Source organism: Rhea americana, unplaced genomic scaffold, assembly GCF_003343005.1.
Source record: "Rhea americana isolate MKP2758 unplaced genomic scaffold, rheAme1 scaffold_183, whole genome shotgun sequence".
NCBI classification, from domain to species: Eukaryota; Metazoa; Chordata; class Aves; order Rheiformes; family Rheidae; genus Rhea; species Rhea americana.
In genome coordinates this window covers 147,727-175,179 of record NW_028185961.1, presented here as the reverse complement: position 1 = coordinate 175,179, position 27,453 = coordinate 147,727, and the positions used below count along the sequence as shown (strand labels likewise).

Here is a 27,453-nt window from a genome sequence, read left to right as displayed (position 1 = left end):
TCTGCCTGTCAACAAGGCAATACAATAAACAATTAAGCACACGCTCATTAAGCATTCAGGAAAATATCATTATTTCCCTAGTAACAAGGCTTCGCTGTAGATGAACAGAAAGGATGACAGGCAAATGAAAAGATATGGCAAGCTCAAATCATTTTCACAGATTCTGGTGCTTTCAGGTGGGATTTCAATGCCAGATTTCTCATTTCGGAGGTAGAGATTGGGAATAAAAAAAATACTCGAGTCTTTTGTTACAGGGAAGAAAAGCATTCTCTGCTATTTATTCTTTAATTTCACAAGTGTGTATATGTCTGCTCATTTATATAAAAAAAMCAAGAAGCTCCATGGTATTAACTTCATACCTGAAGAATGCAGGGAGGAAGAGGAATTTCAAGTGGCCCCTTTAAATAATTTCGAGGTCGACCTAGGTTCCTGCAGTGTTCRGAGCAGAATTTAAGATTTAAGACCACCGAATATGATTGTCCGGTTCTGAAAATAGTCACTTAACAGCCCCCTACGCTTTGGAAAAACCTTTCTGCTCAATTTTAAATGTGCCGGTAGTTGCTGTTTCGTTCGCAYGAGGAACTGCCCACGTTTTGGAGAAGTCAAGCATCCTAGTAGCTAATTTGCAAAGCCGGTCAGCAGCTAGTAATTGGGTTTCCTTAAAARTTGGCAGTCATCCTAACGGTGTTGCCAACATCCCACGCATCCCTGCCTGCCTCTTCAATGCAGGTGAAGGAAGGTGATAGCATTGGTGCCTCTTGTCACACTGTCGCTTTGTGATGCCCAGAAAATACCACCCAGCTGGCACTTTAGAAGACGCTTTTAAGCCTTTTTGTGCTTTCTGTGTGTTCCTAGGAATCTTGCACCGGTTTCCAGATTCCACTTGGATGTCTGATGCATCRGAATTTGCTGCTGCAATATTCAACTTCTAAGTGGGGCAAAAACATTCTCATGGGTTTGCGCTCGGTGCAGGAGCGTAAAAGAGAGAGGTTTAAAATTTAGAAACCCTGAGAAACATATTCCTGGCTGGAGCATGGGAGGCTGCAGTGTGCGTAGAAGGTCACGACAGTCTTTTTGCCCCAGCAGCGAAAGCTAGCGTTTGCTCACCTCGCGATACAAGGTGCTACCCGGGTGCTTCGGTCATCTTAGAAGAGCGTTAATAATTGAGAGCATCCTTCTCTCGTGACACTGGGATTAACTGCGCTCCTTAGAACRAGCAGGTAGAGCTACATCAATTCAGTCAAAGATTTACTTCTCGAATAGCGTGCAGAGAGTTAATTACTTACAGTAAATTTTCTGTTGCTGCTGTAGGTATTATCTACATCTGCTCTGTAGCGGTTCCATTAAGTTCCATTAAAAGTAAAGTTCTGTTAAGATGAAAGAACAAGCGGGGCTTTCGGTAAACACTCGACAAATAAAGATTTTGTGTACGCAAGGGCTTCTGCTTAAAAAGGCGTCAGCTTACCTTTGTGCAATCAGTTAAACAAGGTTTTAAAAAGAAAAGTCGATGGACTCGGTTCATACTGTGGAAGTTACGCATTAATACAGTATTTAGTATTACGTTAATACAGCACATTTATTTTGAGCTGTTGGTGCTGTGGAACTGAGTAGTCATTAAATGCGTGAAAAGGAACAGTGTAAACAGAAAAAAATGATTCTGTATTTCCTCCTATAAAGAACTCCTCCTCAAACGATTTTATTCTTAGCGATACAAACTGTAACTAAAGAAAAGCAAGCTCTCTTATTATTTTCCCATCAAGTTAYGGGCTGGATATGAGGAAGCCACACAAATTCCTGCAGATCAGTAAGTGAAGCTTTTGTGGGCTCAGATTTCGTCCTATGAGGGCAGGTCTTCTCTGAGCAGCTGCTTGGTTTGATAGAGCAACAACTATGTCTTCAGGAGGCTTCGCGGAAGCCCGTAGCAGTCTCCCGTGTCTGTGCAACTTGTCTGCTGGCGTTATGCATGTAACACCCTTCATAAAAGCTTTCGTTCTGAACGTTAGCAGGGAAAAGACGGTTTAAGCACTCCTCTTAAAGAGATGGAGCAGTGGTTTCCACCAAAGATTTTATACAGCCTGTAACTCCATTCTGAAAGATGCTTTTAATTGTTTTGCGGTGAGAAACAGTTTTGCACCGAGGGTTATCGATGCGTTGTGTGACTCAAAATAGAATATGTCTGAGTAGGACTACAGTAAAGTAGAACCTGCAGCAGAGTTCACAGAGGCAGTAATGTATTCTACCCCAGTCAGGAGTACTGCTTAAGATGGGAAAGAACAAGTTGGGCGCTCTATTTTTCTGCCGGCGGCACGCAAACCTCTTCCATTCTTTTTATAACAGCAGTGAAGACTCCAGTTCCAAGTTAAAAATGAGCCCCRTGCGAGGGTTTTGGGAGCATTGCAGCTGCAAGCTAGGGCAGCCCGCTTTCCTAGCCTGCTTGGAAGCTCTTGGGTTGTGCCTCRGCACGTAAAGCTCTCGGTAAAGCCGCCGCGGTTTTATCCCTTTGCGATCGAGATGCAACATCCCGAGCTTTTAGTTCTGGTGCRGCCCCGGTTGTCCAAGGCTTTGTCGCTTCCAGGCTCTATTGCAAACGTAGCCAGCTTTGCATGTTAGCCTCCTGCTAGGTTAGGTGAYGTGTAGCGCACGGTGTCCTCTAGATTTGGGTTGTTTAGCCTGAATACGTATAGTTTGGGGTGGAAGCGCCCAGCTGCAGCTGGCTCATCCGGTGGCAATGTTTCATTCCTGTGATATTGAGATGCTTTTTAGCTTCTTGGACAGCAGGTCAACACTCTCCCTGTTTYCCAAGTAGACGGGCGGTGGCTGTTACACGGCCGGGGACTGGCGTAACGGGAGAGACCTGTCCCATCAATCCCACGCGCTTGTCAAGGGCTCTGGAACACGTGCCGTTTTCTCTTCCTCRCCCTCCGAAATTCTCGTCTTCCGTRTTTTCTTTTTGGRGGTGCAGGGGGAAGGGTYGCTCTAGCGATTCATTTCTGTGYRTTTGACAGCATTTCTCTGTGTCYGCTCCCCAGACTTCTCCTGGTCCGTTTTCATTAGCGTAATTATTGACAAGCTCCAGCCTTGTCTTTCCCTTCAGGCTCAATCTCTTCTCTCTCCTGAATTTCTTTGCAGTCCAGCTGGCCATTTCTGCTTTACTTCTTGGAGAGATATAGAGGGTCGGTAGATGCTGCTCTTAAAGTTCCCATACCCTACACTGGAAGGAAGCCAGGTCGGAAAATCCCCGAGGCTCGCAGCCTTGCTGGTAGCATCACGCGGGCAAAAGAGTAACGTGCTCCCCCTTCCCTGTGGTCCGGTGGACGTTGCTTGTTGTGGTTATGCAGCTCCTGGGCACAGGAGGAGGRCAGCGAACAAGTCCGTCCCCGGTTGTGCGTATTTTCCCGTTGCTTTTTCCGACTTGGACGCTCCGGTTTCACCCTCCGTTGCCGATCGTTATTAGGTTCTCATTAGCAGTGCCGCTCTTCAGGCTCTCGCTCCCCTGGAGCTCCTAACTCAGCACGGCAATTTGTTTTTCCTATTATACGATTCATACATATTTTATTCCGGTCCTTAGCACTGCCATTATCTTSGTGTTTGAGCAGCTGTTTCTCTGTTTGGTAAAGAATAGCTATTCTTTTGGCTATCACAACTTAAGCCTTGTTTTTTTTGGATTTAATATAGATAAGTTCTGATATGTAGAACAGAAGCGTTATTTACGGTTTCTTTTTTGATGCAGTAGGACCCTGAGCTTTGCCTCAGATCTCATTATTTGCAAACTAGTTATATCTGGAGCTGATAGCGTTTTCTGTATAGTTTGTCTAAATTAATAAACTTGTTTGACGTCCGAGCTGAGGAAGTTTCCTCTCCACAGCGAGGAATGCTTCCATCAATTTCCTGCTTCGATGTAAATGGCAGGCTTCAAATAAAATAAGTCACAAGCAAAATTTCCTTCCAATTTACCTTCTGTAACATTTATCAGGGCCTGGCGCGCTTGGGGCAAAAKATATTTGTAGAGTCTATGTTAATGTTACGTTTATTGCTTAAGGAAGAATTATATATATAAGAACTACTTCAGTGGCCCTGAGAAAGCTATAAATTGTAGTTGCTGGTCTCTTGTTTGACTTCTGTGTATTACAAAAGAGAAGTAACCATGGCTTGCTCCAGCAATAAACAGGGAGGTGCGTGCTCCGCGGCTGCACTACGTCTTCCCACGCGAGCCTCCGGTAACGGTTTCAGCGCTGCCTTCGGAGCTGCGCTTGACCGGTCTTCGGCAGGAGCGCCGAGCTTGGAAAGCAGTCGAGGCAGCTGGTTGGGGATTCTTCCTGCTCTATCTTGGCGTACGCACGACGACGAGCCGTTCGGCTCATCTGTAAAAATTGTTCACGTTGTCCTTCAGATTTTCTGCTAGGTTTCCCCCCCCCCCCAAAAAAAAACCCACACACCCCAAATGTCTCAAGGAAAAATCTGCTTCGTGCTGCTGGTGCTCTTCTGAGCTTTACCTTGGTTTTAGTCTGCCCTATGCAGGTCACCTTGTGATGGTAGGAGACTAGAGGCAAAAGATGAGGACGGATAGTAACGTTATAGGGAGGCAGAAAAAAGGTTCTGGCCCCATATCTGGAACCTGACATATGAGAAGCAGGGAATAAGAAGAAACACTAAGCTCGTCTAACTTCGCAAGGAGCCGAGCTCAGCTCCTTGCACGGTTTTTCGGCGTGCAAGAGAGGTAGGACCCACGATCGGCTTGCTTGCTTACGTTGCATCCCAGCACGAGCCTGAAAAGAGGTTACAGCTAGCCCGGCTCATCGCTCGCAAGCAGCGATTATTTCGTCAATGTGATTTTAGCGGCGCTGCTGACTTTTTACGTTACCTGCAGGACGGACGATGGTCACGTTACTAATAGTGCTCTGTGCTGCAGTTCTGAGTGAGCCTCCGTCATTTATTCTGGTCGGTTAATAAAGGCTATTTTAGGAGAGCGTGTCAATCCTACGCCGCGACTTGCAGAGAGCTTAAGGAAATGTTTGGAGCCCTCTGTTGGACATTTAAAAAAAAGAATTTTTTTTTTTAAGGTTGATCTTTGATTATAGGAGCTTCCTATGTTAACGGCAGAACTGCCGGTCTATGCATCTTAGAGAAATAGGGAGCTAACTGGCCAGCGCTTCATGGACCTTCTGTGACCTGGTATTCCTCCGTTCCAAAGAGATGTCATACCCTGCGGTATAGAGTAACTTGCAGAATACCTCAGGAGAGCTTTCATCCTTCATACGCAAAAGTCAGGCTGGAAATTGATTCCTTTCATTTCTCGGGTAAACCCTATTTAGACTATGAAGGCTTCAGAATCTTCATTTTTAATTTTTTTTTTTGGACTGGGGAATGTCGAGGCCGAGTTCTCAGTATCTGTCTGTGTTTTGAAAGAGCAAAGCGTTTGCTTCCGCTCTCACACTGCCATATAGAAAACGTTTTTTCTCCATCCTGGTGTATTTTGGAGAGCATTTCACTGCTTTCTCAACAATTTCTCCTTTAACTTCTTTTCATTCAGAATCCTTCGTACCTCTTCTTTGCGCTTCTTACCAGGAGGTTGTTACATGTTGTCTCAGAAATGCCTGCGCCACAACCTCTTTGGGCATCCTGCCCCGCTCCCTGCCTGTCCTCACGGGGAAAAAGTTATTCCTTATACCCAGTCTGAACCTGTCTTGTTGCAGCTTATGCCCGCTGTCTCTCCTCCCCCCACCACGCACCACTGTGCAACTCCTGGCTCCGTCTTCTCAACAACCTTCTCATAATACTAGGGAACAGCTGTTTTGCCCCCCTCCTCCCCCCTGCAAAGGACAAAGATGTCCTCTTCAGACTGAATAAGCCCAGCTCCCTCGGCCTCTCCTCAAAGGGCAAGTGCTCCAGCCCTGGCCATCGTGGTGGCCTCTGCTGAACTGGTTCCGGTTTGTTCATGTCTTTCCTGTATGTGCTGGGGGAGCAAAACTGGACCCAGTATCTCGATGTGGTCTGATGAGTGCTGAGTAGAGGGGGATAATCCCCTCCCTCCATCTCCTGCCTGTGCCAGTTCATACAGCCTACAGCGCTGCTGGCCCTGGCTGTCGTCAGGGCACACCACTGGCTGGTGGTGTCCCTCTGCCTACTAAGGCCCCCCAGGGCCTTTTCTGCAGAGCTGTCCCCACGCGGTCAGACCCCATCCCGTATCACTGCAAGGGGCTTTTCCTTCCCCTCGGTGGGAGTTGCTATTGCTCCTTGCAGAGTGGCGCGGGGTTCCTGCCGGCCCATTCCTCCAGCCCGTTGAGGTCCTTCTGAACAGCAGCTTTGACCTCCAGCRTACGGACTGCTCCCACTAATTTGGGGTCATCTGTTCTTCTTTTTCATTCAAAGCACAAAATAATCCTGCTAGGGTCATGTTGCTACTAGCACACTTCCAGAGTGGATTTAGACAAACGTCGTCCTTTAGAAGAAGCGCTTATGACGCTCGAGTTCCTCCTGACTTATTTTGAACTTTATATCCAAAATAGGCATGTGAGCCCCCACAGGCCTATTGCAACGCGCTTATGTACAGAAGTAGAGCTATAAGCAGAATCACAGCGCTTTACTTTCAGCCTTGATTTGGAAGTCCGTAGACAAACGCATGTTTTGGTTGCTGTTTTAGGAGCTGCTGTAGGTTGATGCAGTGTCGACGGAAACGTTCCATTAAGATTCCCTTGAATGGCACAGAAACCTTTTTCGAAACGGCAAATGCTCGCTTTTTTAAGCCGCTATTTGCCATGCCGTGTTTCYTCTCAGTTTTACTAAGTGAGTTTTTATTACTCCATATTCTGCGGAATCAAGTTAGCTTAGGGAGATTGATTTAAATTCCGCATGTGTTGCACATCCTCAGAAATGAACGCTTTGGAGTGTGTTTTGTGTTGACAATGATGTATGAATTGTAAAGTAGGTTTTCTTTATATAAATTGGACAYGGGGATGATGGCTTCAGAAACGATTAGCCAGCAACGGAGCGTAATCGGATGTAACAAGCTAGCCTAAAAGCATCTTGTTGTTGTTGTTTAAAATTTTTCCTCCATTAGTTACTTTTTAAGGATTAAGTGGCTGTTGGATGGTGCTTATCGGGGAACAGGTCTCTCAAAGCTTTCTGCATTTGCCTCTCTACGAGAACTCGTGGGAAAACTCTCGCTCTCGAGGAGTGGTGGGATGCACGGACGCRTTTGCCGTGCCACGCTCTTTGCCCTGTAACGGAGAGGCATTGCTAAGGGAGCCTGCCAGCGCAGGTAGCAGCTTAGCGAAGCACGCAGGGCGCCGTGCAAGCGCGCTCGCCGGATTTATAGCCGTGAAAAGCGGTAGCCGACTCCGGTGCGAGTGCCTGGGCTGCTTGCCAAACCTGAGGACTGGAAGGCGAGGGAGCTTGACCTGCCGCAGGGTCTGTCCTGCGGCGAGTAAATTATCAGATCGAACTGGCTGACGCGGCAGCGGCRGCACGACGAAATACCGTTAAGTAAGGTAGGGAGCGGGTCTAGAGTACATGACTTTTTCCGAGCTCCGACGTCCACGCTTTCCCTGCACGGCAAGCGCGAGGAGCTTGCCCCTCAACGCAACTGCGTTTGGCCCGGGCTGTTAGTGCAGAGGACCTCCCTGCAAATGTCCTCGAGGTCGGGCGCGTGGGAGGCGCTGCGAACCAGAAGAGGCTGCGGAAAAAGCAGGTTCCCGAGGCGGCCGTTAAGCTTTGCGGCCGTCAGCGTTCCTGCAAAGACCGTGGRAACGGTTGCGTCTCTCCTAGGGACTTCGGCTGCCGACCGGCTTCGCTCTCCGTCTAGGAAAAGAGCTGTTTGAAGCAAGGCCGTGTTCAAGAAAGAGTTTTGCTTTATTTGCAACTCTAACAGATTTTCAGGCTGAAACCCTCTTTCCCTTACGAGAAAAGAAAGGGGGGSAAAAAAAMMCAAAAAACCCAGCATTTTTAATAACGTTAATAACGCTTGCTTTTTTTCACAAAAACATTTGTGAGCTGTTTAGCTGTGATTTTTATACCGGATGKATCTAATCATAGGGAGTAGTAAAGCTGCTGCTGAGTTGCCACCTGGAAAATTGTAAAACAAGGGGTGTTTATTCATAATTTTGTCTTTCTCGGCAGACCTCAACAGCCACCGTCAATATCGTGGTGACTGACGTAAATGATAACGGACCAGTTTTTGACATGTTTCTACCTAAAAACCTGTCTGTGCCGGAGGAGGAAGCCAACGCCTTTGTCGGTCAAGTGAGGGTAAGTTATTTGCTCTGCAGGATTAAACTGTTAATTTTATTACGCRGGCAGCCCAGGCTGTTGGGGGAGAGCACAAAATAATTGTACCTTGGACAAACGGACTTTGAGTCGTTTGGCATTTAAGCCGTCTTTTTTTCAGTTGTGTTTACGTTAGCAATTAATGAAGCAGTCTTTCAACTCTGTCTTTGGGCTCTGAAATACTTGAGATTTTCTTCTTGATGCTTAGTAGCTGAAAAGAGGTTTTCATTTAGAAATAGCGTAGTAAAAAAGCTTTTTTTTTTTTTTTTTAATGCACACAACCCCATAAGAGCTGTTCGTGACAGATTGATGTTGTTACGATGTTGCCACCAGATCTTTATGCTCTTACTGCTTCCTTTTTACATGTTTTCCTAACACACCAAGCAAGCGATGCACGTTTACGTACGTTAGAACAGTCACAAATTTAAATTTTAAAATTACCAAGGGGCAAAACTGGTTAAACACAGAGATAATGGATTAGGTGCCATAAAATTGGATTGGGCGCTGTTAATGTGAGTGATTTGAAGCTGTGTGAATTTTCACAACATACTTGGGTCTGAGTCACTTAAAGGTCACGATCTGAGTCACTTAAAGCCTCCGCTCACTCAAGTGGTGCTGTCTATGTCTATACTGTGCTTGTTGTATAACCTGGTATCAGTAAAGGTGGGTGCCTTTTTTTTTTGTTTGTTTGTTTGTTTGGACCCCTGCACATGCAGAAATTAGGATTCCTGCAATTAGCTCTACTGTCATAAATTTATAAATTCCTGTCACGCTGTTGATTTTATGTGGCCGTTCTTCRTTATACATCTTAAAAATATATGGACACGGTATTTCAAATCAGTACTAAGTATTTTCAGAATCCGTTTTGTGTTCCGCTGGGTGCCCTCAAGATACAATAATGTTCTCARAACACTAGATCGCGTCTATTTTTAGCTTAGATAAAACTATAAAATGAAATACATCATTGCAACAGACCCTCTGTATCTTAAAAATTAGCATATTTTCTAAGTTGYGTTGTGTTGAAAGCATTTAATAAAGCCTTTTGATAGCTCGTGCCCAGGTGTGGAATGATAGAAACYGGTTATATCGTTGATCGTCATGTTTATCACCAGTCCTAATTCTCAGTCTCTGGATGGAAAAAAGCTTTCTCTTTATAGTGCAAATGTTTGGTTATACTTTCCAACATTTCATATTCACAAATGCAAATAGATAGCGTAGAAAAGAGTGACTTGGGCATTTGAAATTATTTTCTGGCTTCAGAGAGGGTATTGCAATAAGGCTCGTTAGCATTTAGGTGCACTTACGTTGTTTGGGGAGACTGTTCCTCTTGAAAACCAAAATAAACTTTTGTTACTTTCATTTGCTCCTCAGCACATGTTAACCRCAGTAGGTGTGGGAGATTTTTCTGGAGTAGTACGTTGCGGAGAGACGCTGTAATACAGTTAAAGGTCTCTTTTAAATAAAAATGACCTGGTAAAGAAGATAGTCCTTTCTAAATTTGATTTAATTTAATTTTAAYTGGCAAGGTCTGCTGTCTGGACTCTCAGTGGCCCGAGCCTGGCGTCAGAGTCTGGAGGGAAGCATTACTCGCGGTAGGGAAAGATCGAGTTAGGGACCGCTTAAAGGAGTTGAACCTGCAGATGGCCATGAGAGGCGATGAGGTGCATCACGGGGCTGATACCGCTGCGAGGATGCTCTCCGTCGTCTTTGAAAGTTCCTGGTGATCAGGAGCGGTTCCTCCTGACTGGAAAAAGGCAACGGTTGCACTCGTCCCCAGCAATGGCGAGAAGGAGGATTCAGGTGACTACAAGCTGGTCAGCTAGACCTTGGTCTCCAGGGAGAGAGCAAATGTTCCCAGAAGCCATTTCCAAGCACATAAAGGGTAAGAAAGTGATTGGGATGAGGCAGGGTGGATTTACCATGGGCAAATCATGCCTRATAGCTTTCTGGGGTGAGATGACTGGCTCTGGGGATGATGGGAGAGCAGTAGATGTTGTTTATCTCACATAGCATCCTTACTGCCACCTTGGCGAGATAAGGACTGGCCAGGTGGAGTGCAGCGGGGATGGAAAGTTGAGTGGCCATGCTGGGGTTAGGAGCAACATGAGCAGGACTGCTCCACGAGGGAGGACGAGCTGGGAGCCACGAGTGACCACAGCGCGGGCAGTGCCCTCACTGACGGTGCGCAGCCCYGCAGCGTCTGAGCCGAGCGGGCAGAGGTGGGTGCAGATAACGGGCTCCATCGACTCTCCCAGGCCCGATGAGGGGATGAACCAGATTTGGGATCCATCCTAGGGGTCCAGCCAGGAGCAAAAAGGGATGATGCCAGAGACAAGGCTGGAGACTGGGCACTGCTAAAGCATTGCTGGGCAAGACCTGTTGGCCCTGGGCTGAGCTGCACTGGGGTCCTGGGCCCTAGGGCAGGGTTGGGGGGCGCAGGGGGTCTGGGCAGGACCACTGAAACCTATTGGTGCCCTCAGGACACTGTCACTGGGCTTCAAAGGTGACATTATCATAGTAATTCTGATATATTTAGGAACATACTCTATGATGTCAATCAGCAGAAGGGTAAAGCTGTAGAAAATTTACCAGCATCTAGATTAAAACATTAATAACAGTCTTGACGGTGTGCATGAGGCTGTTGAAATTTTGTTTTCTTCCATCCTTGGTTTTCTGCATGAGACTTTCTATTTCTTTACTTTCCTGAGGCTACAAAATTTCATGTTTCTTGTCTGTTCACCTGGGCTTCTAAACAAGCAACCGATCAAATCCATACCCTCCTTCTCCCCCACCTTTCTCCTTATTATAGGTAACGTTCAGATTTTGATGGACAATTCTGTCTATTTTGAATTTGGCTGGTGAGATTTCTGCCACTGAAATAAGAAATGAAGGTTTTCCTGAGCTCACAGGTTAGAAGGGTTTAAATTATACCTGCTGACTTTTGACCATAATGTCTAATTATGGGGGGTTTTTTGTGGCTTGGATGGTTGTCTAGATCAGCGTTTCCACTCTTGAAGACTTGCTRGTGAAAAGATAACATTAGGGAGTTTTCTTGCAGAATATTTTAGGTGTCTCGCTTTCAGAGGGGAGGTTTATTTTCATTTTTAAATAATCAAACTTTGTGGTGTTGCTATTGCTGCGTAGGAAAATTGCTCTCTTTAAAGTTCTGAACTACAGAAGACAACAAAACGCAACTGGAAGCATCTTCAGAGTTTGCCTACTGAGATAAGTAGCTTCCCAGGGAGATGCTGGCTACCACCTTTCCAGCTCAGGTCCAGTGCTCTTTAGTTAAGGCGATCTCAAAAAAAAAAGACTCAGCAGTGTTGAGAATGAAAAAAATAATTTTAAAAACGAATCAACGTATTGAAGAACTCTTTTTAGGCCCTGGCTAAATGTGGGGATTTTAAAATAATGTGTTTCGTCTGCTCACTAGAAAGCTGTTTGTTTTTATTTTTGTGTTTGTGTGTTTTATTTTTGTGTGTGTGTGTTTATTCATTGGTTTAACCTCTAGATTGCCCCGAAACATACTCATCATACAGGCAAAATTTCTAATCGTTTTTCACGTGAAAACAGCCAGCGCGAGTCTGACTTTAGGAGTTGGTTGCATTCCCAACTAAAGAAAGCTTGACTATTTTTAAGTGTTGCAATGTGATTAACTTTGGCAGGAGGCTCACGAGTCCGTTAAATCATGTTTTCACAGCCACGGGCTTCCGGATTTTCATTTACTTTAATTTACATTTGCCTGTAGCGTTCAGCTGTCGTTTCGGTGCGGTTTTATTTAGTCAGATTTATTTAGAGTCGCGTTTAATTGGTTTCAGAACTAACCCTCAAGATGCACGAGAATTAGCAYTGAATAGGAAAACATTCAGTGAAGTCCCAGCTCGTGTAACTGCCAAAATATTGCAGTATTTGAACATGTACCATGTGCCACGTTTCTCCAACAAATTACTTAAWAATAWTAATAATAATAAATTAATAATGATAATTGTTGTTCGATAAGGCAATTTTATCATCTGYTAAAATGTTCGTGGAGATTATATATGACTTTTTAGTGTAAGGCATTRTACCATTCAAGAAGTAGGAGTCGCTTTGAAATTTCCAAGTAGCCAAAATATTGAGGATATTGCCTTTAATTTCCAGCTTGCCTCCCCGGATTATTTAGACCGGCTACGTGAACCGGACTGCCGCAGCCAGCGATATATCACTGCYTGCGTCCCTGTTATTACAACATCCGCTTTTATTGTCTATTCTGCAGAATTATTTTGTGCAATAATTCAGTGCAGTTAAAACTTATTSCACGCTGTAACAAAGCCACTGCCCGTCCTTGCAATACAGCGCTAAGTTTTGAGACATGTCAGGAATTATGGAGCAGAATCAAATCCATTAAAAACCCTTGTGTGTGTTTTTGGTTGAGTGTGAACAGACAATAAAGACGTTTTATTTCTTATCCCAGCCTTGTACAAAAGCTGCAGTCCTCTAATCCTACAATTCTGTAAAAAGTAAGATGATTTTTTTTTCTGATTTATATAAAAATAATGTAATTGTTGTTTTTATAGAAAGCTCTACAGATGGGAACTTTGGTAGGTTTTTGGACTGCAAGGGAGTATCACAGTTGCCTTTTAATGRGCACACAGTGGAGCCATGTCGGTTTAGGAACATGTTTTATTAGCCTAATTGCCTGATGCAAGAAAAAARAAGTATGAGAATTACTGATGACACTGGAAGGGCAAAAGTGTTTCCTTGTTTCTGTACCATTTCTGATGTTATTTTGAGTTCAGCGAAGGGTAGTCTTTCAAACTTGCTGGTACCTTCCCAAATTTTCCTTGGCTCAGAACACTGAACGAAGGGRTTGGGGAAATGAAAGTGTAACCTCAGGCAAAAAGAAACAGAGGTGAGGAAGAGCCTTATTCTGAAAGAAAAGAATGAAAATGCCTGTTTTTCTGGATGACTGCTCCCGTCTCTGCTGTCAGAGCCACACCACCCAAATGCTTTGGCCTTGACACAGGTGAGGGACTTGCAAATCTTCTCATGCCATAATAATAATAATAATAAATCCTCTTGTCATCCGTGGAAACAATAATGCAGTCCCACCCAGGAGGATGCTTCGCAGCCTKCAGCATGATTTCTGTCCTTGCCCTGAGCTGGAGCATTTGCTGGTGGCGTACCATGGAAGCTCTTGGAGAGCAGAAGGTGTTGGTTGGGTAGGTAATGGACACGGAAAACTTTAGTCCCCAAAGAAGGCCGGAGGGAAAATTTAATTATTAGGGAGGTGCAGCTGGAGGCAGAGCGTTTCAGCTTTTGGCCTTGATGAAGGGCTACCTGTTGTGCTTACTTCTCCTGTACAGGCAAGTATGGAGAACAAGGTATTGCATTATACTGCAGTTTTCCAGCTCCAGCAGGCTGAAAACAAACTCAATTAACCTGCTTACATCCTGTTGTTAGCCACTGTGAGCAAGAGTTGTGGATATTAGTGGGAGGTTTTTTCTAAAACAAATGATAATGATATAATTAATATTGTTGACATTTTAGAACTTGTCATTAAATTTCAGAATTAATGATCCTTTAAGAGAGACTTTGGTAATTTTTGTCTGCCAGAATTGTATTTTTAAGCTGTTTGAGAACATAACATATTACTTGGGAACACTGTTTGTTTGTATTCATGAGATTTCCTTAATATTGAAGTATAGTTGATGATGCAAATTGAGACTTCCTGCAATAGATAAAGGCTATAATCTTGTAGACTATGCTGTCTCCAGTAAATGCAGGATGTATTTTCTGGGGAATGAAGTAATGATTCCGTTGTATTCCTAAGTCTGCAGGTTTGCTTTGTCCTCTGGCRCTTTATAAGCTAACCCTGTGAGAGATGGCACCTAGTCCTGTCTAGCTGCTTACTCTCATTTGTATTAATGAATCACCACTGTGTCTATTTTAGCTGCCTGCAACKCTGACTGCTTTAGTTTAGCACGGGGAGAAAATGTTTCCTACACGTAGCTGGCCCCAAGCTTGTAAAGATTGATGAGTTTAAACGGGTCTTCGAGACCTTCTCAGGCCAGTGCAGCACGGGGAGCTCGGCTCCAACTTCCCTTACGGTGTCCGATAGAAAGGACGTACCTGGGGCGTTGCAGCCATCGAGAGTTTGGTAGTAGCCCAGCATCTGCTGCCTCTGAGAAGCTTGTGTTTCTGCTATGAGCAACATGGGGAGGGCTTTGGGCAGATTTCTGTTGGTGGAATACAGCTGTAGCTCCTCCTAGCTGGCCATCATATTACTGTGGGTCTTACCGAGCTAAAACTTCAAGACTTTTGCCATTCTTTTTATGTGCTGAGGATCGCTTGTCGGTGAAAGCTACTATAAAAGCCTTGCTTGATGCACTGGATGTAGGAATGTCCTCTCATCTCCTCCTCAGTCCTCAGATAGTCTTTTTGACTTCAGTCTTTGGGGTAATTATTGTGGTAATTCAGCTCAGGGAAGAAATTCGAGCTATTGGGGTGTTGCTAGCTTTTGCTTTTAAGGGTAACGGCAAGTTCAAGCAGGGCTGGTTCATAAAACCAAACTTCTCAGACTTTCTGAAAGCCCAGCTCCTTGGCATGCAGACCTCCTCCTCTCTTCTCTTTTGATCTAGATTTGATACGTGCATCGGTTTTTACCTGTCAGAGAACTTTCCCTGGGGTCAGTCGTGGGTATGAAATCAGGGTGATTTGATTAAGTCACCCGTTTGAATGTAGCGTAGTAACTGCAAGCAGGAGCAGCCTGCCAGCCCCGTGTTGTCTGCAAGTCCTTCGTAGGCATCTCTGGAGAGCTGCTGCACGAGAAGTTCCGATTCCCCAAACTGTTCTTAGACCCCGTGGAATAATTTCCACGTAAGAAGAGTTCATTTCGTTTTATATACCCGGCAGATAGATGATTCCCTTCAAAAGTGGATTAAACTTTTTTTTTCTTTCGTCTCTAGAAAGGGCAYATTATCTCTTTTAAAGTTTGTAGAGATAAAGTGTTCACTAATGAAGGTYTTAAACTGGAAGAAACTATCTGGTTTGGTAAAATAATAGTGTTTTCATAAAGCTTTATCGTATTAGAATAGGTTTTGATTTTTTGAAAATAAACGCTTCAACTAGAAGTAGATGTTTATTTGGAAATTGCGCTTCTGCTAGTTATTAGTATACGGTGGGGCAGTGCCGGTCCCTTTTTCCAGTGTCAGTCAAGCGGTGACACTGAGTTTTATATCCGACAGATAATTAAAGACTCCATGCGGTAGAAATTTTACTGCCTGCTACTGTAAGTGGGATCGAAATTAGTCCAGCAGAATGTGGAAAATGGTTTTATGCCCAGGGATGTACATGCGTGAGTTTAAAATATACATCGGCCCCTTTTTAGGGAGCAGATTGCAAAGCCTTCCGTTTATTTGGAAGTCGTTTTAATTTAATTCCCTAAAATGTAAATGTCTCTATTCTAAAATAATTCTAAAATTTTGGTGACTAGCTTTCTCATGGTTTTCCAGCATGTCATCTACAAGGTCTCTGTGTACAAAATTGGTTGTTTCCATGGGACAAGTAGGATCAGTTGGAAACTAAGTAAATCAGCCATACGTTGATTAAAAAGATGTGTTATCTATAGACTGGTCATTATAAAGTTGTAGCTATTACTGCTTATTGTATTGATGCAGGGCAGGAGGAAAGAAGAGTGAAAATTTTCCTATTAACAATCTTAATTAACTTTTAATTGATTTCTAGGAAGATAAATGGTTTCATTATAAAGTCTCATAATGAACACCTTTGCTGGTATTAAACATTCAGGGAAATTTCCTGACAACCGCTCTGATAACAAAATGTAAAGATCTCTTACGATCTTCCCAGAGGTTTGTAGCCTCATTTATAAAGTGAAGCAAATGCCTTGCTCACGCAGTGCCCTTTGTTTAATTCACGCGACCTAATTAATCATGCCCTGATTTAATTAAGGAGGAGGAAAAAATAATGGATGGGCATGCAAATTATGTTGAGGTCCTACCAGCTCTAGGAAGAAAAATAATCTGAATTTTGTCCATCCCTAGAAAGGCAGGTRTGTAATATTAAGATCTATTTACTGCTGCTTGAACGCGAGTCTTAGTTCGGTATGTGAGTACAAAGATACCAACCAAACAAAATCGCGACCGTCTCTCCCCAAAAGCTTCAAAAATTGAGTAGCATTTATCTTTTCYGGTTTGAATGCATTTTTCCTTTTCTGAGACTTGAGGAACAGTCACGAAACCAAACATGACAGCGTTTGGTTTTGAAGAACATGATAAACAAGAAATATAAGAAGTTCAGTAGCTCTTCAGAGAGCGATGATTAAAACCCCAGCACAGGTGAAAAGAAATGAAAATTTCCAACTARTATCTCCTTCCTTACTGTCTGCTGACCACATCCATCTAAGCATAGATTCAGTAATGACTTGGAGAGCGATGAAACACCTAAATCAAACAGCATAAAAAAAAATCACCCTCGGATGCCACCTAGCCCTGGTGATACCTCAGCATCATGTGCATCTAAGTGTTTTGACTTTACAAGCATCTAGTCTGGCTTCTGCTTTTGTGCTCAGATGTCCAAGGCTGAGCAACTAAATGTGCGTTTTCCCCTGAAGTCTGCTTGGGATCCAGAAAACAGACATTTCTGTCACTRCCAATATATTTTTTTTTCTTCCTTCTGGGCTATTTTATCTTTGCTGTGTATCAGTGAGAAGCAAGCTGCTCTAACCCAGGACTGCTGAGTGGCCACCAAGGCCCTCTTGGCTTGGGCCAAGCCTGCACTGTAGGGTGTTTCCTCCGCTTATCTTGTTACTCCCATGTAGGTACGACYCTTGCATTTAAAATAAGCCTTAAACTAAGGTGTTTTCTTCTGTTTTTTCAGGCAACGGACCCAGACGCCGGAGTAAACGGTCAAGTTCATTACAGCCTGGTAAACTTCAACAATCTTTTCCGTATCACGTCAAACGGCAGCATTTATACAGCGGTTAAACTGAACAGGGAAGTAAGGGACTATTAYGAACTTATTGTGGAAGCAACAGATGGAGCTGTGGACCCCCGCCGTTCAACCTTAACAGTAGCAATCAAGGTGCTGGATATTGATGACAACAGCCCTGTTTTCACTAATTCTTCCTACACGGTCTGCGTGCCGGAAAACCTACCGCCTGGTACCGTCTTCCTACAAATAGAGGTAAGAAAATGTCACGGAGCAAAGGAAGTATCTTGGGGCACTAAGCACATTCTTATTTAACTTTTCAGTGAGACCAAAGTARAAGATTGTAAATTGGAGCTGGGGGGTGGGGTGGGGATGGTTATCATACCTAACAGCCTGGGAAATGCTTGGTCTTTAGACAGCTACATAAAAATAATGAGATGGTGAAGTGAGCTGCTATTCCGAGGGAGCTACTATTGCAATTTCTTTTCTTTTGAAAAATTGAACCACGCTACTGTTGCARTTTCTTGGAAAAGTGTTTTATTTTCCAGAATGCTTTTTTTTTCCCATTCATAGGAGCTCATCGTGTTACTCTTACCAATTTACATTTGTAGCAATCCTGTCTAACATGCTCTAGGTGACCCTGCTTGAGCAGGAAGGTTGCACTAGATGATCTCCAGAGGTCCCTTCCAACCTCAACCATTCTCTGATGTGACTTTACTCATGATATGACTTTACTCAACTAATTTAGACAACTGAAATGTCTTCACTCACGTTATAGTCAATGGAGATAAGTTGCCTCTGGAAGCAATTCRTCCCATGCTTAGATCGTCGTTTAAGGTAGTTGAAATGAAGTAGGTTCCTGGGAATGTCATCTTCTCTTCGTCAACTATTAAAGTTACTCAGACATTAGAGAGCTAATTGCTCAAGACTAAGGTAGACAGCTGAGATTCTCTTCCTGCAAGGAGTCTGTGTATTGTGCTGATGTTTCGGTCAGCGTCCTCTGATAAGCAGAATCCATCCTGAGATAGTTTCGAGAAGAACGGTTTTCTCTGAAGCTAGTGGCAGATAAATCTTAGGACAAATTAACAGTTAAAGTAATCGTCAGTAGAATGCTCATCATGCTGATGAAAATAGGTTGGTTTATATAGATATCAAGTAAAAATGTCCGTGCTGCCATCCTGGATGAGACCCAGGGTGTGTTTAGCCCAGTGTCCTCCCCTCTGGGGAAGAATACGAAACGAGAATGAGTTTCTGCTGACTCTTGCTCAGCATATAGTGCTGGCATCACATGCTAGGTGGCTTCTGGAATCAGTAACTCTGGATTTAATAACCTCAGGCAAGTTTTTCTTCCTTCTGTTTATGCAGAGTAGTAAGTATATCCAGTACTATTAGAATAATACGATGAAATTGCATGTATTTCCGGTTATATGCTTTTTTGTGTTCTTTAAAGAAATTACTGGGGATGTTTTTGTGTCTGCGTGAAAATGGATTTTGTTAGCTTTTAAGCAAATATTTTTTTCCTCTATATTGCCTTCTCCAGGCTAAAGATGTGGATCTTGGTTCTAACATTACCTATCGGATACGAACGCAGGAAGCGCTACAGTATTTTGCACTGAACAAGTATACAGGAGAGCTATCGCTTTTGAAGTCCTTGGATTATGAATCATTCTCTGATACGGAAGCAACCTTCACCTTTCTGGTGGAAGCCTTCGACAGCAGGGGCACCATGCCTCCGGGTCTTGCTACTGTCACCGTGAGAGTAAAGGTAAGYGGAAAAACTTGTCAGTTTTTCAGAAACTTGTCAGAAACTCTCCTGTTCAACACAAAATATCTCGGCAGCCCTTACAGGTGTCCTGATGAAACCCGGCAACGTGACAGTGACAGCGCTGCGTCTGCTTTCTTCCTTTTGCATTTGTACGAAGAAGAAGAAGCTACCGCCGCTCCCTGACAGTGATTTGCGCAGTTAATTGTACAGTTTATAGCAGCTGTAATTATTCTGCTATATGGAATTACGTAGTTAAATCCTGGTTCGTGGATTTATGAAGCGCAGGGATRGATTTGTGAATACCTGACAGACATAAACATTTAGCCCTTTAGCATCTCTGGAAGACTGGAGTAAGTGCCTGATGGGATTGTTTGCAAAAGTGATGCCATCATGTTTCAGTTAAAGCTCTCGTAAATTGTAATTTTATGAACCGTTCGGGTGTATTGAGTGCTGACGTGGCATCCTGCATCTTAGATTTCGGGTTCYGCTGCATGAAAATGCAGAGCCGCAAAAGAGAAGTGCTTATTTAGTGCTTTTTGCACAACGAAGTATTTCCATACACTGAGTTACAGCGCCGCTTCCGTCTTTCAGTTATCGTGCCGATAACRTTGGGAAGATGGTATTCTGTTTTTGTAGGCATCCGCAAATGCAAGCATTTGTAGCTGAAACATTAGCACTTGTACTGCCTGTCWTAGTTGGGCTGATGTAGTTCTTGCTCAAGAGGGGAAGATATTTTAGCTGTTTCAAAGCATGCTTCGGTGCGTTTCCAAAGGTGCAGTTCTTGAGCCAGTCAGTGAAATACTTTTGCCTGGTTGCTTCATTTTTGTTGTCTTTGTCAGTGAAGAGCAGAGCAGCAGGAGAGAAGAGACTTTAGTTATCAGCATTTGAGCTRAGAAGCAAAAGCTGTAACGTGAGCAAAGGCGCAGCTCCCAGACGTGAGCCTGGGATCCGGCAGCTTCAGCTTAAGCGCGAGTCCGCTGCAATCGTTTTGCATAAATGAATCGGTCGGTTGGGTTCGGCTCAGCGTGCATCTGCAGGCGCTGTGGATTGCGACCGGATTTTGAGTAATCCTGTTCCTCAGCTTCTACTCAGCCCCGAATTATCCCAGGGAGAGGAAGCGTCTCGGCTTATTAGCTCTGACCACAAAGGTGCAAGAAGGTTTCTACGATGCTTTTCTGTCTCAGCAAAATTTYTCGGATTGAGATACGACACCAAGATTTCCTACTAGCCTGTTCTCTTCCCTGGCAGTTTTGAAGCTAATGCAAGAGAAAAATAACTTTTGACATCRTTCCTTGAGCCTCTTCTGTTTATACTCTTAAGGAAGTAGTTGCTCAAGCTTGCTTTTTCTGGAAAAGCAACTTACTCCTAATGCAGTGGATTTCTGAAATAATTTTTTTAAAGGCATTTGTCTTCAAATAGGAATGTATTCGTAGAAAAGGCCTAGGGGTATTGTACAGGTGAACCAGTTGTGTGACTGTGAATTTGTAGCRTTTTCACTGTCAAGGAAGCACTGTGGGAGAAGGGAGTTCAAGAAGGAATTAATGGGATGAAAAAAGAGGAGGTTTTGGGTCGGTTTGGGGGTTTTTGATTGTTTTTTGTTTTGTTCCCCCCCCCCCCCGAAACTCTTCCCACACATGAGCAACAGAAAGGGATCATGATGATGCTTGTTTGAAAAGGCAGCAAGTGAGAGGCTGGGACATGGGGCTGAAGCCAGGAATCACAGTTTCAACAGTAAAAAATGGGTAAGTGAGGTGCAGAACAGGGCCAGAAACTGAAGATAAGCGGGTTATACTTTGTGCAAGGAAGAAAAGAAAACCAAAGAAAGGATTAAAAGTGAGTGTGGTCAGACTCAGTGGCAGGCTGATCTTTTTGCAGCATCAGTGGATATAATTAAATAAAGGCTGAGGTTAAGATGACGGTTTCCATCCACAAATGAGATGGCATTATCAGCGACGGCCAAGGGAGAATACAGGTGAAGGTACAAATTTTGTTTTCTTAGGTGGATGTCCATCGTGGGTACGCACGAAGGAGATGGTACTGATTTAGTGTTTTGGTCATCAGGTCTAGAGTAGAAGTAACGGTTAAATTTGAGCTTACAGCTGAGCTTTCTAGAGATAAAACTTAGAGGGGGAAGAAAGGGCGAAGACCAAAATCCGAGCCTTGTGCTTCCTCTATGTGAGGTGAGAAGGGATCCACCAGCAGACGTCCCAAAAGGGGGATGCGAGAGATGGAGAAAGGAAGAGAGCAGCGAGAGGAGGGAAGAGCCAGGAGAGGTGCAGACCTCTGGGGTGGAAAGGGATAGAGAGGTGGCAAAGCACGTGGCAAGGCAGTTTGTGTTTATTCTTAGTGGACAAGACTAATATCTGTTGTTCTGGAGGTGAAGCTCTACAGATAAAGTAGAGGATGGCTTGCACAGCCCCTTCCCCGTYGGTGTACGTAACCACCTTGGGAGCTCCTTCCAGTGCCACAGAAAAGTGGAAGTACGTTTGAATACAGAATTTGTAACCTTCTCTCGGGGAATTTTCCAGGCTTCTGTCGCCCTGCGTTGGTGTGTAAGCTTTGAAGCGCGACCGAAGCTGCCCGCAGCCAAGGATATCCTGCGTAAGGGCACCACTCGCAGCTGCTGCGGAGCAGCTTCACATCTGCAGCATCCCAAGGAAACAAATCTGTTGCTTTTAAAAAAGGAGGGGGGGCAATTTCTGCCAGACTTTCTACCGATTCAGAAAGCGGTTCTGCATGTAGACGCATCCTTGCAGCATCCATACRTCCCCGCGTGCCCCTTCGTGCATCGTCCCGCAGTGCCCGTGCTCTGCCGTGACTCTGGAGAAGCACCGCYGTAGGCTGGAAGCAGATGTGACTTTTTCCTCTTAGTAACTGTATTTTCCCTTTGCTTAGGAGATGGTTTTAGAGCAATTATTTTAATACAAGRTTGCAAAAAGGAAATACAGCAAGCCCGAGCGCACTGACGTGCCTAATGTAACCAGCGTAAAGCTGGCAGGCTGGAATAACTCAAAGCCGAGCTAGCAAAAACAAAAGCAAGCATCAAGGCAATAATGTTCCTAGGACCCAGCAGGGAAGTTWTATTTAACCAGGAGGTAATATTGGTTTTTAGCTTCCTTAAAACAGAATTTCATCTTATTTTCTTTCTCTGCTTTCCTGTTTCGTAAATGAGATGCTGTTGCATCCTTGCTGGCGTTACCAAGGAGGAAATAGAAGCAGCAGCAGCAAGTTCTGCTYGAGATGCGAAGAAAATTTTGTCTGTAGCCTCAAACAGACTGAGTTTTCTTCTKCTGCTCCTTCAGTTTTTCAGATTCCCCTCACTGCTTTCATGGCTTTGCACCTTAATTAAAGAGCCCTAACGAGCCCTCTTTCCTTGGGACAGCAGGGGAGATTGCACAGGTTGTCTTCCAGGTGAACYGGCCACCGCGATCTTGGTAATCAAGAACACGGACTTTTTTGTTTTATCCATCGTGCATCTAATTATGCACAACAGGCTTTATCCGTCTTCAGTAGGCAGTTTAAGGGATGAAAATCTTACCAACTCCAGGAAACAGTTCGGACTTTTATTTATTTATAAATACGAATTTATAAATGCTTGRGAGGGGTGAGTTGTTTCGTACAAGCAAATTTAAGTATCCTCTCGCAGTATAAAGGTTTCCTTGCGCTGGAAGGAGTGAAGTCGTTGCCCTTCGACTGGTACGCTTCCGTTTTAGGATTTAGCATTTGGAAGCAATTACCRTGGTAATAGAGCTTCCTAAGAGAAACAAGACTTAAACCTTTTTCCARTTTCTAATACTGTTAAATGCAGAATATATTCCTAAATACATATTATAAAATCACTGTGCTGTCAGACCTGCACCATATTTTATGCTGTGACCTTCTATTATTATTATTACCGGCATTATTTTGTATTCCTTTGTCTCTTCTTTTTTTGTTATAATTGCTTTTTTCCCTTTTCTTATAGCCTGGGATTGGATTACTGTTTAGTTTTTAAACTAGAGTGTAGAGCGTAATGGGACCGTTATCTCTAGCTGATGATTTGAAGTGATAGARCAACAAAAATAATATTAAAAAAAGATGCCTGACAAATCTATACATTTCTAGCAATGCCATGTTGCAAGTCTGACAACCAAATGTTTACTGAAACTCTTTACCATGCCTTAATTGCAGTAGTGGGACTGTTGTAAACTTGAATTCGAACGAATTTCCAGGTTTAGTAAAAACTGACTGGTCCAATGAACGTCAGTAAACATATTGCTATCACCAATCTGTCCAAAGGTATGGAGAGTACCCAAACCATGGTGGTTAAATTAATTTTCCGTGACAAGTGTGACACCGGAAAGATACACCAGCTGAAATACTTCTGCTGCTTTACTGATGGGCGAATTTTTTTAGACTGCTGTCAGATGATACAGAAACTTTTGTATTGATGCTTGATGGGGACATTTTTGTTGCTSTCAGTGCTGTCCTAACAACATGACTACACCAAGTGTGTTATCTGGGATTATATATAATCTTTTTTCCTTTCCTTTTTTTTTTGTTCTTTTTTTTAACTGACCAAGGTCTTCCTGTTAGCAAGGGCACAGTGTTTTTATGTTCAGATAAAAACATAGCCTCATGAAACAACAAAGTCTTACAAATTRCAGTGATTTCTCAGTGACTTCTGCAGTGGGCATAAACTGGAAACAAAAATGACTCATGCTAGTACTCTTAAGGAAATATTTGCCAGGCCTGGTTCTGGAAGCAGGTAGGTGGCTTAAAATTGCCCAATTTAAGAAAAGAAAAAAAGAAAAAGAAACTGGCCCTGCCCCTCATTTAATAGGACTAAGTATTGAGTAGGACTTGAATCAGGAAGTCCTGTTGAAGTTACCTGCTGGTTCATCAGATCTTGCCTGAATTGTGCTGAATAGTAGGTCAAATGAAAAATTACAAGTCATTAAATGCACTAGAATATGGATTATATGCACTGATTGATCTTTTTGTGAGAGCAAGTTTGAATCTGTCCCCATCAGCATGCTACRTCTTCCCTTTGTTGGAAGAGCTCAGTCATCTTCTGCATTGCCTCCAAAATGCAACTGCTKCTTCTTCTCTTCTCTAGTGACATTGCTGGGATAGTGGGTATGGTGTTAGACTGTGGTGCCAATGAACAGATTTATCTTTTATAAAACTCAGCCTCTCTGTTCAACCGTGTGCTGGAGTCATTTATTGCCCTGTATCTTCCACCATGAACTGCATCGCTTGATTCAAATCATGAACTATCTGGGGGCTCGCGGAGCATTAAATATGAAAAAGTGGCAGTGACACCACATGAACAAGCCTCTGGGTTTTGTAAAACTTCAAGGAAAAACCGTGCGCAAGGYGGCACTGGATCCAACTGTAGACAAATTTCAACGTGTTGGTTCTGCTGTTGGGTTGTCCGTTAGCATCGTCCCAAAGACCCTGAACTTACCGCCCCAAGTGACTCGCTGTAGTTTGATTTTCCAACCTCKGTCCGTGTAAATGAGTTGGTGTGCTCGATACATGCGTTAAGAAGAGATCGCAAATACTTGTGTCGGAGCTAGCAGTAATGTTCTACTCCTGGCTTACTTTAATGGACTGAATAGAGGTATAAAATGGAAATAACGCGTTGGCCAACCAAAACGTAGGAGCGCGGAGAGCGGTTTGCTCACGTACGTTGGTATGCCTCTTGGGGGACGAAGGGACAGGTGAGACGTGAACCTTTAAGGGGTATGTGTAACCTTGAAGGCATGCRTTTCATCAAAGGACAGAAATGTGCCCCTAAAGAATGGGAAGGGACGTAAGAGCTTTTAATATTTCAGAATGTGATGATTTTAAGTCGGTTTTTTTTAGATTATGCCATGTGTAACGATTTCACTTTTTTCCTGAAAGGTGCGTTTTGTCATGAGCGTGCAAACTTTGAAGGAACTCCTTTAGAGATTGAATTTGAAGTGGAAATCGCAGTGGGTTTTCCATCATACATGAGACTTCTGCTAATTAAGTTAAGGTGGTATGATGCGTGTGGGTCAAGGGTTTGGCTCAAAGTAAAGCTCTGAAGTTGCATTTTGCTATAGCTGCGTACATGGCCCAGGAGATGTTTAAGTGAAAAGGGAAAAAGAAAGAAAGAAAAAGAGATGCTCTTCTAGTAAATGGTAAAAAAAAAAAAATCTTCTAAATGTCGTGGCTCTTTTAGATAGATCAAGAGAATAAGCGATGCTTGTATGCAGTTTCCAGGAATTTGTCCCCTTGGAGCTGTTCACCAGGTTAACGATGAGCTGTTACTGTCACAGAATCACAGCTATTTTAACAAGTACTTGGTTGTACAGGCTGCATACTACAAAACCCAGGAATTAGAAGATCAGGAGGCGTTTGTAAGGTACACAGGACTAGATGACTGCTAGATGGAAAAAACCTATATATATATATATATGGAAATTTTCAAGAAAAAATATATAAATTTATTTTATTTTATTGAGAAGGAAATCGGGAGAGGGTAGGAGATGTTGGGGCCTTGTGGCTTGTTGGAGGAGGAGGTGGCTCGCTCCCGTTTGGCAGAGTTGCCCTCTCCTGCCCTGCAGGGGAAGGGCAGCGATTTGTCTTGGTGCAGCAAATGCTTTGCAGGATAAATTTGGGGTTTGCCCACATGACTGCGTACGCAGTATCTATAGAGAGATAAATATTAGCRTCGTCTGGAGTTGATTCCGTTCGCATGGAGATAGCCGAGGGAAACGTTAACTTTCGGCAGGAGCTGCCCGAGTAGCTGATGGACGCCAACCGTCCTCCTCTGCATCCCCCACTGCGAGCTGGAGCGGAGGTGTGGATCTGTGCTGTGCCGGGCAGAAAGGACACCCCGTGCTGAACACACTTAACATGAAGTTAAGACRTGGTGACAGTGCAGGGAACGAGGTCATCATTTGGACTCAAATTGCGTATTTCCCAATTAGAGAATTTCCCATTATTAGAGAATGAGGAGGAAGAACAGATCGTTTCACCCAAGCGTTAAATGCTGATGTTTCTAACTCCGCGTGAAGCAAAAACGTTAAAGGTCTCTTGGTGTCCCCATAAATCAAAAAGATACTCGTCTCCATAGTCCATTGAAGTTTACAGGTTCATTTTCTGCTGGGAATGCAGCACMGCAGCTATTTTTCTTCTGCGCTTGTCATGTATTTGCCTCCCACTCCGTGGTCACCACCTGTCTGGAAGCACCTAGTTCAGCATTAGTGCATTACCACTAGCGACTATCTTAATGATTTTTAAATTACATATTGATTTGCTTYTTAATGCCTTTCCTCCCCCGTGCTTTGTTTCTACTCATTGGCATTCCTAGATGAGTGTGTTGGTTCACCAACATTTTTGTTCAGCATCTTCATAGTCTGTGCAGACAAGTCAATATCAGTTTCCTACAAATCTTTTGCTAAACAACACCCCTTTAAATCCAGTAAATGGGATGTGTATTGTCCGGAGCGTAGGGGAGGTGGCAGCCATCGGATCGTTCACGGGCTAAGGGTGATGCCTGAGTTAGCAAACAAGTTGGCATCAAGAAATCTCTCAACCGTGTCTTTATTTGCTTTTAAGGATGCTAATATGGATTCTGAAGAATGATAATATTTGAGCATCCCTCCAATATTGTTCTTCCTTCATGCTTAAGTGTTGCAACTGCGCTGTCGGGTCCCTACCCTACGTGGAGGCTGCCCGTGGAGGGAGCCGAAGGTGTCTTGTCTGCGCACGCGCGTTGTTCCTAAAAAGGTTCTGCATCTCTGAATATCTTCCAGGGATTCACGAATCCCTCCTCAAAAAAATAATTGATTAAGTCAGGTGCTCTGACRCACGGGGCTGCGTTGCTCCCGAGTGGAGTTTCTGGGGGGCAAAGAGGGATGGAGGGTGGCTTATTTCAAACGCACCACGTCGCTTTGAAGCGTTGCAAGAAACAAGCTGGTTTATGTAAAACAGTCCTTGATTTTAAATTGTCAGATGAAGTAAATTAACTTCTCGCTAACAGGTCAAGAAATAGGGAGTAGAGAGCATTCAATGCCTGTAATTCTGTGCAGAAATGCTAATCTATTTGATTTTTTTTTCCGAACGATATTTGTTTGAATGCTATTCTGATTTGAATTGCTGAGCTTGGTTTATTTTAATTTGATGATCTGATTGTCTCTTTTTAAAACCTGAAAATCRGAGAGAAAGCAATTCCGGTGCCCTGAAGATTTGAATTGCAGACCTTTTTTGTGCAGGATAATGTATTAATTATTCAGRCCTACAATACGTAGATTTGTGAGAGTGACTTTTTTGCATATAGAAGTTTATTGTGCTGTAGTCWCYGCAGAGGACCTGCAGAGCAACACCTACGGCYCTGGGTTTGCATCTATYGCATAAAGACACACACATTAATGTATATATGGGTGTATATGTATRTGTGTGCACATGCACACACCCTAAATATGTGTRTGYGTRTATGTGTATGTGTGCACACGTGAGTTCCTCAGTGAGACTGGGCTTAACCC

General features: G+C 43.7%; 1 protein-coding gene across 3 annotated transcripts in view; it reads left to right on the top strand.

Moving 5' to 3' along the window:
• The window catches only part of LOC146597464 (protocadherin-15-like), a 593,579-nt gene that overhangs the window by 499,362 nt on the left and 66,764 nt on the right, over nucleotides 1-27,453 (top strand). For all 3 annotated transcript variants that reach the window (XM_085302026.1, XM_085302025.1, XM_085302024.1), the window contains exons 24-26: nucleotides 8,116-8,244; nucleotides 17,140-17,445; nucleotides 18,731-18,955. In XM_085302026.1, the coding sequence (XP_085158152.1) occupies nucleotides 8,116-8,244; nucleotides 17,140-17,445; nucleotides 18,731-18,955 (660 nt within the window). The remainder of the gene's footprint in view (nucleotides 1-8,115; nucleotides 8,245-17,139; nucleotides 17,446-18,730; nucleotides 18,956-27,453) is intronic.